We start from the raw sequence: 10489 nt of genomic DNA, 5'->3' as shown, positions 1-10489 counted from the left end.
CTAGGCAGGAAGGAAAAACCAAAATGTCACCACTGTGAGCCCAATGGAACCCCACAGGGAAACAAAAAGAACCTGCCTCCTAATTAGACTGCAGCCTCAGAAGGAGGCCCAGCTCCTCACACAGACAGCAGCTGAGGGGTGTGAGGTAGAGAAGCCCGGCCCTGAGGCTGTGTAACCCCAGGCTGTCACTGAGTTGCCCACTCCACAGCCTCCAACACCTTCCCTCTAAGGACCCAGGGCACTTAGAGCAACCTGTGTCTTGGAATGAAGCCACCGTCCCCAAAGTGGGTTCATGATAGATTAATCCAATTCACCATTCTTAAATGGCCTACTTGCAACACCACTGAAGGGCTAGCAGGAGGGAGGCAAGGGAAGGACTGACTGCAGATAATTTTTATGGAAAGTCTTGCAAAGATCCAGGTTTCCATAATAGATAGTATCCACTGAAATGAGCATTAGATTGTTTTCACTGGGGGCAACTAACTGTTCCAATTGAAACTATTATTATTTTATAACCAAAGTATATTTTTATACTGTGACTTGCACCATTAAGTGAGAAACAACAGCGTGAGCAATTCCTCGTGCCAACTCAAAATACCTCTGCGTGCAAACACTTCAGCATTTAGACCACAGCATCCCGAAGAAAGAAATTGTAGGAGGCCTCAGCACATTCCCTAGATAGTTCTGTCATCGATTCAAAAAGCACCCCCAACGCCCCGCACCCCCCAGCGTCCTACAGAGCAAATGCTCTTACCTTTCTGCCAACACACACAACTTGGCTGTCCTTCTCTTCCATTGCCTTATTCTCTCAAATCCAACTCCTGTGCTCCAGGCTCTAAAGTGAAACTATCTTGGCTAAAGTAAAGTTGCTTAGGCAGTAACAATCCCCTCCACCCCACCTCCTTGCTTTTTTTTTTTTTTTTTTTTTTGGACATCAAGGCCAAGAGAAGCAAAGGGACTACTTTACATTTGCATAGAGCTTTGTGATTTGCAAGCCACCCACACATCGATGATCTCATCCAGCCTCCTAACAACCCAATGAGGTAAGCCTACTCCCCCCACTCTCAAATAAGGTAGGGCTACCTCCTAGGACTGTTCTGGCCGTGGCGCACAGTAAGCACACGAGTGCTAACTACTAGCCATTAGACACAGCAAATATTATTTAACTCATTTTATTAGTGAGAAGCTGAGACTCAGAGGTTGGACAGCTGATTCCAGGCCTCTAGGAATCTGAAGCAAGCTGGGAAGACAGAAGGCCTAGTGCAGGAGTCTTTCCACCACATCAGTACAGACCCTAACTGTTTAAAACCTGACAACTACACATTTCCACGGCGGCTTAGCCACGCTGATAAGACGGGAGCCCGAAGTCCTGATTCTGTTCCCAGTTCTCTGCTAGCCACGTGCTCTGAGCTTTAGTTCTCTGGACCTTTGTGTTGGCTTCTCCATAATGAAGGCAGACTCACTTTTTGTAAAAAAAAAAAAACAACAAACAATGGAATGTCAAGCTTCCAGATGAAAGGCTCTGTTACAAGTACAAAGTATCATTTAATTACACTGCTGCTCCAGTTAGCTGCTTCCCAGCTCCTAACTCCCACTGGGTGGATTCTGAAACCGCATAGGAGATTATGTCAAGAGGGGAGAACAGGAGAAACATTCTCTCCCTGAACTTTCTTAAATGGAAGAGAGGAACAAAATGAAAGGCCCATTTTCCAAGGAGGGGGCTGGGGCAGTGATCTTTCCATTAAGGGGACCTGCATAAGAATCTATAGATTATTTAACGCCGGGGGTGGCTGTGGAATGAAATAAAGGAATCTTTGTGCAATGCCAGCCACAGTTCCCTCACTCGCTCCCCACCGTCAGGCATTTAACACAACTCTTTAATCATCAGGCTCTAATGCACCCCATCTGTGCACGGGTTGTAGCCAATGAAACTGCAGCCTGTGCTCACTTTGGCCTGGACTTGTGAAGGAGCCTTCCTGCCCCAAAAGGGGCAGAAAGGGGGACATGAGGCCAACAGTCTTCTTTGCTCATCACTTGTCTTCTCCCAAGGCTCAAGAGCCATCCAACTGTTTATCTGACCATTTATTGAGCTCTTGCTATGGGTCAGATTCTGACCCAGAGATACAAAGCTAATAGGACATGGCCCCAGGAGGAAAAGGATGTGTAAGAGCTCCTGTGAGAGAGGAAGGAGGTAAAGAAAAACGGACGCTTTTGGCTGAAGCACAGAGGCCCGAAACACCCCTATCTTCATATTCAGGGAAATGTTGCTTAGTTCCAAGTGGTTGGAACATAAATCAAGGAAGCAGCAGGGACCCTAACTCAAAAGCTAGGCTCTGCCAGATCATCCAAGGCCCTGTGTACCAAGCCAAAGAGGTAAGACATCAACTCTGAAGGCCATTGTCATCCCCACATACTCCCTTCTGACCATTTCACAAGGCCCAGCTCAAATACCACCTCTTCCAGAAATTTTTCTTGAACACGCTCAAAGTAATTGCTCTCTCTTCTTTGAGAACTCAAGACCTGAGTTCTTAGACAACTTGTATAAGTCTCAGCTTCTCCATCCATATAATAAATGACTAACATCACCTACCTTAAAGGCTTCTTATGAGGGTTAAGTGAGATAATATTTATAAAGTGTGAAGTAGCAGTTTTTAGCACGCAGAAGGTGCTTAAATACAGTTTACGGTTACCCCCACTTCTTACGATACACAGTACTTCTTTTTTTCTTCTTTTAATAAATTTAGTTATTTATTTTTAGCTGCACTGGGTCTTCGTTGCTGCGCGCGGGCTTTCTCTCTAGTTGCGGCGAGCGGGGGCTACTCTTCATTGCAGTGCACGGGCTTCTCATTGTGGTGGCTTCTCTTGTTGTGGAGCACGGACTCTAGATGCGTGGGCTTCAGTAGTTGTGGCATGTGGGCTCAGTAGTTGTGGCTCGTGGGCTCTAGAGTGCAGGCTCAGTATCTGTGGCGCAAGGGCTTCATTGCTCCATGGCATGTGGGATCTTCCCGGACCAGGGCTCGAACCCATGTCCCCTGCATTGGCAGGCAGATTCTTAACCACTGCACCACCAGGGAAGTCCCCACAGTACTTCTGGATATTAAAAAGATGTCTTGGCTTCTACTCCTCTGGAGATTTCCAGAAGTAGGACAACTCATATTTTCCCTCCAAGCTTCCAAAGTGAAGAGGACTGACTCCCCCTCTCCTCTCACTGACATAGCCTCCCCACATCCAAACGTCCAGGCTCCAGGGGTTCCCCAAAGGTCCAAGAGGAATCTGAGACAAGATGAGTTAGCTGACAGAGAAGGAAGCTATAGGCTGGCTGGAACACAAATAGCATAGAGGAGAGTAATTAGCAGAAACCTAGAGAAGGGAAAATGGGCCAGAGACCAGGACTCTGAGGGCTGCAGGGTTCAAGCCTTTTGGTAACCCTAGACCCTAGAAGAGGCCTAGAAGGAGGAGTTCTTCCATCTGCAGTCCTGATTTGAGAATCCCCACTAACAGACGTGGTTGTTCAAGCAGCTTCTCCACTTCCTGTCAGATCAGCCAGCTGGACAGGGCTGTTCTGTAACTGCTGATCCTTCCTCCGGCTCTGCCCGGGGCTACCGAGCCAGAGGCAGGGAAAGTGATGCCACCTTTTCTAGCAGTTCTTGTAAACAGATCAAGAACACTAAATTTTTTTTTTTTAAACTTTGTCTGAGTCCGCATAAATTTTTTTTTTTTTTTTTTACTTTAATGGCATGAAGTCCAGGTTCTGAAGAAGGATGCTTTTAAAAGCGAAAAGTCCCCCATGAGCTCTTTCTCCTTTTCCTGCAGCCTACTAAAGCTGTTTTTCCTCCCTTGGCAAGGAGCTTGGGGCCAGGAGGGAGCAGCTCCCCTCTGAACGCTGCCTGAAGGAGCCAGTGTCTGGACTGCTCAACGGGACATTAGGTTTATTTATTTGTTAATAATCCCCCCACCCCAACTTCAGGAAGCAGGTGCCAAGGCTCCTCAGGGAAAATGGGGTTCCACTCTTTCTTCTGATTGTGACCAAACGTCATGCCATTTCACCTCACGTAGAAGCCCGAAAGGTCCCGACAAGCCAGTGAGTCAGCTCTTCACCAAGCCACTTTTGGTCCTCCAAAGGCCACCCATTTTAGTAACTAAATCATCTGGTAACCTTCCCTAGGGGCTTAAAAAGCAATATTCCCCTCTCTCATTTCAGCCATTAACCTCTCCTACAAGAGACCACCTTTCTCAGAATTCCCTTCTAGGCAGGCAGCACCCTACATCGCATGCACCTGCCAACACAGCCCAGGCAAGCAGAGCGCAAGGCTCCAATCCCTTTAGCCCCTCTCCCCTCCGGCTCGCGAGCCCCCAGCCCCCACAGACTCAACAGGGATGACATTTACTTTCCAAAGTTACAGATTAAACGAGTACACTCTCCGCCTAACTCCAAGTTATTTCTCAGCTGAGTGAGACAGCCATTTGGGTCAGCCCTCCCTGGACAAAAGAAAGGAATACAAATGTTCCGGGCCCTTTGGCAGAGCTCATAAACGTCTGCAAACCTAGGAGCCAGAAGTGCCCTCCCCCAAGGTAGGCAAGGAAGGCCTGCAGGGAACATGTACCTTGGAAATAAGTTCATCATGATTGGCCAAGTGGGCTCTGCAGTGAATGCAGCTGTAGGTCCGGTGGCAAGAGGGCAGATATGCCTGGAAAGTCTTGGATCTTGTCATCTTCACCATTGGCGCTGCTGAGTGTGGGGTGAACTCTGGGGCGGCCCACGAGGCACTCCCACAGGATGGGTCGCACGGGAAACACCGGAAGACACAGGTAAAGGCCGTGGTTTGGCAGGGGGTGGGTGTGGGGCAGGCTCCACACACTGGTGATGTCTTCAGAGGAAGGACCCTCAAGCAGAGGTCTAGGGCTGGTTCTCAGCAGCCTGCAGTGCCAAGATAAGGAATATCATTAGCTGATGGGGCTGGGCTTCCTGCAAAGCCAGTACAGTAGAGTCCAACTGCCACCTGAGAGAGGGCAACATTTACAGGATAAAATGACCCCCCTCCTCTGTTCTTACACTGTGCCGAGATGCCCCGTGAATAAGAAAGAAACCAATGGAGATCCCAACATTGCTGCAATTCTAGAGTCGGAGGTTCAGTATCAACTCAGGGCTCTCAGGAGTTACCCTACCAACATCTAGCAAACCGGCATGATCAACATTCCTAGGGAGCCCTAGAAAAGGCCAGGCTTAAAGATATGCTACCTCCAACCCCAGGGAGAGGACTCCTAAGGATCTCCTGATCCAACCAAGATAAATGGCTTAAAAAGTTTAGTCTCTAGAGATTTGCTACATCAACAGCCACAAGTGGATTTCTCACCCATTTCCAGATGCCAGGAGTCCTCCAGCACTTGCAACCACCATCTGAAGAGGCAACAAACCCCACACCACCTTTTGCTTATGAACCAAGCATGGGATACAAAGGATCAAGTTCCCAACCAGCAGGATCCCTCGCGGCTAGCCAGTACTTCTAGGAGAAGTGATTCTGTTTGTAATACCTTGCCCAGAAGTAGATGCTCAGCACATTTTTTTAAAGCAAGTAAATTAATGAAACTAATGGCATAATCAGGATCCTGCATCTAAAATTCACAACGACAGTGAATCTGACCAGAATTTCTCTTCAACTCTCAAATTTTCCATTACTCATCCCACAGTACCAAGCATTTTTCCTTCCACAGCCTCAGCTTTTTTATTCTAATGGGAAAGAAGGACACTGAGATAGAGGGGTGGCTCCTAGGGCCACCTAGGGTATGTCTGAGTAAAGGTCTGAGGACAAAACCCCGAGGTCTGAGGTCCACTCCGTTTCTCTGTGGCTCACATACCTGAGGCTCCTGGACCTACCTATTCCCTGGGCTCCACTAACGGGGGCGGTGTTCTCACTTGTCTACCTCCCAGGAGAGCCAGAGCGTTGATTAACGCCTGCGTCATGCTTTGAGGATAAAATTATTTAGAGAGACAGGGGAGGAAGACAAACAAAATCAGATCTTCCTTGCTGGATTATGCCTGGGATCCATCTGGATGTTTGGAGAAAGCCCACAGATCATAGTCCTTTTTTTCCTCTGAACCTCACTGGAACCGAATCTTCAGCAGGGAAGCTGCCCTCTTCCCCGACATCCTTCCCACCGTAATGTCACTGAAGGCCACTATACCCCTGGGCCTCCGCAGAACTTCCTGAGTGGCCAACACCACTGGCCAGCACTAGGCTGCAGGACAGCAGGGGTCACTATCCTTTACCCTGCATGTCCCTTGAGGAGCGGAGCCAAGCAAGCTCCACATCCAGGGTGACCAATTACACAAGATGTCCAACTGTTGAAGGGATTCAGACCTACAGGGGCCCAGGCATAACGTCTCCCCTGCTCGGTCTCCCACCGCTAATTTTAAACTGAACATCACAGAAATACTTCAAGAATATGGGGGTGAGAATTAACCTCCCCAGCTTTGCCTCGGAGGTAGGCCTGGCCATAACAAGAGATAACATGACCCCTTGGATCAGAACCCCTGCGTCTCACCCAGGCATAGTGGAAGTGGAAGTGGAAGTGGAAGTGGAAGGTGAGTGGTCAAAACGAAAGCCCATGGTAGACCAATGTTGTTGGGTGTTGAAGTGGAAGAGGTGGTAGAAAGAGCTAAATACCCCACTTGGGGTTTCCTGAAATATCCTTGAACCTTCCAATACTCCTGTTCCACTCTCAGGAAGGACAGTATTTCCAGGAAAGGAAGGGGTGATAGGTCAGGGGGTAAGGAACAGGAAAGACAGAGGCAGGGGAAACGAGCAGGAGGCTTGCCCCAGGCCAGCCACTTCTGAAGTCCACAGCCTCAGCTGTCCGGTGGGGAGCTGGAGGGGCACTGGCCCCATTCGCCTTATACAAACGCTGAAGGAAGGAAAGGAAACAATGAGCCCTGGCTGCCAGTCTGGGTTTATAGAGCAGCCACAGAGTCTGTTTTCTTACACATGCTGACGGCTTCTAAATTATGCCTTTCCCCAGAGTAGAATTATTTCTTTTCTCACTTCTCTTCTGTAGGAAACCCAAAAAAAGTTCACCGGCAGGGGTTTCTGCGGGTTTATGCTCAGCTTCAAATGTGAATCTCAAAACTTATTCATAGCTACCTTTGGAGAAATCAGCATTCATAGTCTGCATTAAATGTGAGTATGTCACATACAAACACATTCATTGCACACCACGGCTCAGAACTTAAAAAGAGACCATGCAAGCAACATCCCAGGCTGCCTGGTGTTGGAAAAGCCCCAGAGAGCCTAGGCTGCAGGCCTTGGACTTTGCCCTATGGTCATTCTGGTCCTCTTACTCTTTGCTAGGGATTGACAGGCACCCACAGAAGTGACTCCTTACCCAAGAAGGAAGAAAAGAAAAAGTGGCTTGCTGAAGTATGAATCTTGTCCCACTGGTACAGGGCAATCAAGAAGGAATGAGAGGGCTTCCCTGGTGGCGCAGTGGTTGAGAGTCCGCCTGCCGATGCAGGGGACATGGGTTCGTGCCCCGGTCCGGGAAGATGCCACATGCCGCGGAGCGGCTGGGCCCGTGAGCCATGGCCGCTGAGCCTGTGCGTCCGGAGCCTGTGCTCTGCAACGGGAGGGGCCACAACAGTGAGAGGCCCGCGTACCGCAAAAAAAAAAAGAAGGAATGAGAGAAGGAAAGTGGAAAGCAAAGTGAAGGAGAATCAAGAGGGGGTCCTCGTGCCTGAGAACAAAGGAGAGAACGGGCTGAGTGAGAAAAAACGTGAGAGCTAGGGGCCAAAAAATAATTACTGTCTTCTTCCCTCGTAAGGGAAAATATTAAAAGCTGCTTTAAAAAGAAGTCTGTTTTTAAAAAGGAAGTAAAAAAGAAGTCAGTTTTTAGGAAGGAAGATGAAACAGATGTTTGTTTGGGTTTTTTTTATGGAAGAAATTAAGGGTATGGGGCTGTAGAACTCACCACATTTTAATTTTTGGACTCTGGTACCTGTTAATGGGGCCACAGGCTCCATGGGGCTTCATGAGTCCAACCCGCTGAACATATTGTGGAGTCTAAACTGATTTCCAACAATAATCAAATGAGTTCGCTTTTTTAAAGCCTCAGGGCACGTGTACAAATTAAACACCATTTTAAATGAAGTAATAATCCATCACAGTGGAAATTAAAGGAAGATTTGCTACCACCTCCAGCTGGCTCCCGCTGGGCAGCATGGAAAGCAAAGATGTGAACTATTATGATTAAAAACAAAGACCTTAGGTACACCACTCTGAGAGCCAAACGCATAGGGAGCACACAGCAAACCTGGCCGTCCCACCTCACGGACTGGCCTTTTCCACAAGGAGCCACAATTTCAGGTGGAACACAAAACAGAACCTTCTGAGTGTCCCCAGGATGGAGGGGTAGGAGGTACAAATTCCTCAGATAAGTCAGGAAGGAACTGGAAAAATGATGTGGGAACAAGATTGTACCGCCACACACAGAGCCACAGAAACCGAGGAGGCAGAACTTGCCAGGGGAAGTGACACCTCCAGCCACAGGACAGGACCACCCCTAGATGTGCCTCAGCGTTGCTGTTTTTGTGGGGTGTATTGGAGGAGGGTAGGTAAAGACTGTCTGGAAAAGAAGTGGGCTCTGGAATCAGAAGCCAGCTCTACTCCGTTCTAAATGAGTGACTTTGGCAAGTTATTCAACCACTCTGACCCTCAGCTTCCCCAATTCTAAGAAGACCAACATACACAGGGTTATGAGGATTAAATGAGACTGAAGTAAGTACATACAGAGTGCTGGCACACAAAACACACCAAAACTGTAGCTATTATTATTTTTAGTGGTTAATGAATTTTTAAAAATATATGTTGCTACTTTAAAAGAGAAGAAAAAGAAAAAGGAGGCCGAAGAGTTCAGAGACATACATAGTTTTCCTGCCACTTCCATTAGGACTCTCTAGCTTGTCTTCAAGCAAGGTAGATGGTACTACTGGGATGACGTTTCTCTAAACCTTGAATTCTCTTCTCAAGGTAAGACAAGGTGATGATGACACTGGAGGAACCATAGGAGTATCCCCCTAAGAGGCGGTTTCCCCAGTGGCCATGCTCCCAAAGGCCCTAAAAGCACTGCCAGGAACACAGCATCTCTGATTCACACAGCCCTGGCAGGCCCCTGAGCCTCCTTTCCCCCTAAATCCACCCTCTGCATTTCAGCCAGTGTTATGCATTTAAAAAGCAGATCTCACAAACAATAAATGCTGGAGAGGGTGTGGAGAAAAGGGAAGCCTCATACACCATTGGTGGGAATGTAAATTGATACAGCCACTATGGAGAACAGTATGGAGGTTCCTTAAAAAACTAAAAGTAGAATTACCATATGACCCAGTAATCCCACTACTGGGAATATACACTGAGAAAACCATAATTCAAAAAGAGTCGTGTACCACAATGTTCATTGCAGCTCTATTTACAATAGCCAGGACATGGAAGCAACCTAAGTGTCCATCAACAGATGAATGGATAAAGAAGATGTGGCACATATATACAATGGATTATTACTCAGCCATAAAAAGAAATGAAATTGAGTTATTTGTAGTGAGGTGGATGCCCTAGAGTCTGTCATACAGAGTGAAGTAAGTCAGAAAGAGAAAAACAAATACAGTATGCTAACACGTATATATGGAATCTAAAAAAAAAGGAAAAAAAAATGGTTGTGAAGAACCTAGGGGCAGGACAGGAATAAAGACGCAGACTGCACAGCACAGGGAGATCAGCTTGGTGTTTTGTGACCACCTAGAGGGGTGGGATAGGGAGGGTGGGAGGGAGATGCGAGAGGGAGGAGTTAGGGGGATATATGTATATGTATAGCTGATTCACTTTGTTATAAAGCAGAAACTAACACACCATTGTAAAGCAATTATACTCCAATAAAAACGTTAAAAAGAAAGAAAGAAAGAACGAACTAAAGGAGGAAGAAAAGAAAAAAAAAAAGCAGATCTCACCATGTCATCACTTTCATGTCCTTCAGAAAGGCAATACGGGACAGTGGGTAAGCAGATGGGTTCTGGATATTTAACTAAAGAAAACAAAAACACGAATTCAAAAAGATCTATGTACCTCTATGTTCATTGCAACACTATTTACAATAGCCAAGACATGGAAGCAATGTAAGTGTCCATCGATAGATGAATAGGAATGTGGTGTATGTGTGTGTGTATATATATATATATATATATATATATATATATATATAAAATGGAATATTACTCAGCCATAGAAACAAATGAAATCTTGCCATCTGCAGCTACACGGTTGGACCTGGAGGGTATTGTGCAAGGTAAAATAAGTCAGAGAAAAACAAATACCATATGACTTCACTTACATGTCTAAAATACAAAGCAAATAAACCAACATAATAAAACAGAGTGATAGATACAGAGAACAAACTGGTGGTTGCCAGAGAGGAGAGGAGTGGGGGGACAAATGAAATAGGCAAGGTA

The 10489-nt window shown here is 46.9% G+C and overlaps 1 protein-coding gene across 6 annotated transcripts in view; it reads right to left on the bottom strand.

Moving 5' to 3' along the window:
- The window catches only part of YPEL2 (yippee like 2), a 71647-nt gene that overhangs the window by 45720 nt on the left and 15438 nt on the right, over positions 1–10489 (bottom strand). For 4 of the 6 annotated variants that reach the window (XR_016388973.1, XM_089900944.1, XM_089900942.1 and 1 more), the window contains exon 2: positions 4605–4918. Coding sequence is in view for 5 of the 6 variants with exons in the window: in XM_089900944.1 (XP_089757070.1) it covers positions 4621–4918 (298 nt within the window). In the remaining variant the exon portion in view is untranslated. Of the gene's footprint in view, positions 1–9; positions 1463–4604; positions 4919–9991; positions 10066–10489 lie in introns of those variants that run through there. The other 2 variants (XM_030763148.2, XM_089900943.1) reach the window with 2 other exon arrangements.

The sequence above is a fragment of the Delphinapterus leucas genome, chromosome 19 (assembly GCF_059928025.1).
Source record: "Delphinapterus leucas isolate spDelLeu-1000000601 "Yukka" chromosome 19, BTC_Dleu_Yukka2, whole genome shotgun sequence".
Classification (NCBI taxonomy): Eukaryota; Metazoa; Chordata; class Mammalia; order Artiodactyla; family Monodontidae; genus Delphinapterus; species Delphinapterus leucas.
This window is presented reverse-complemented; position numbering and strand designations above follow the sequence as displayed.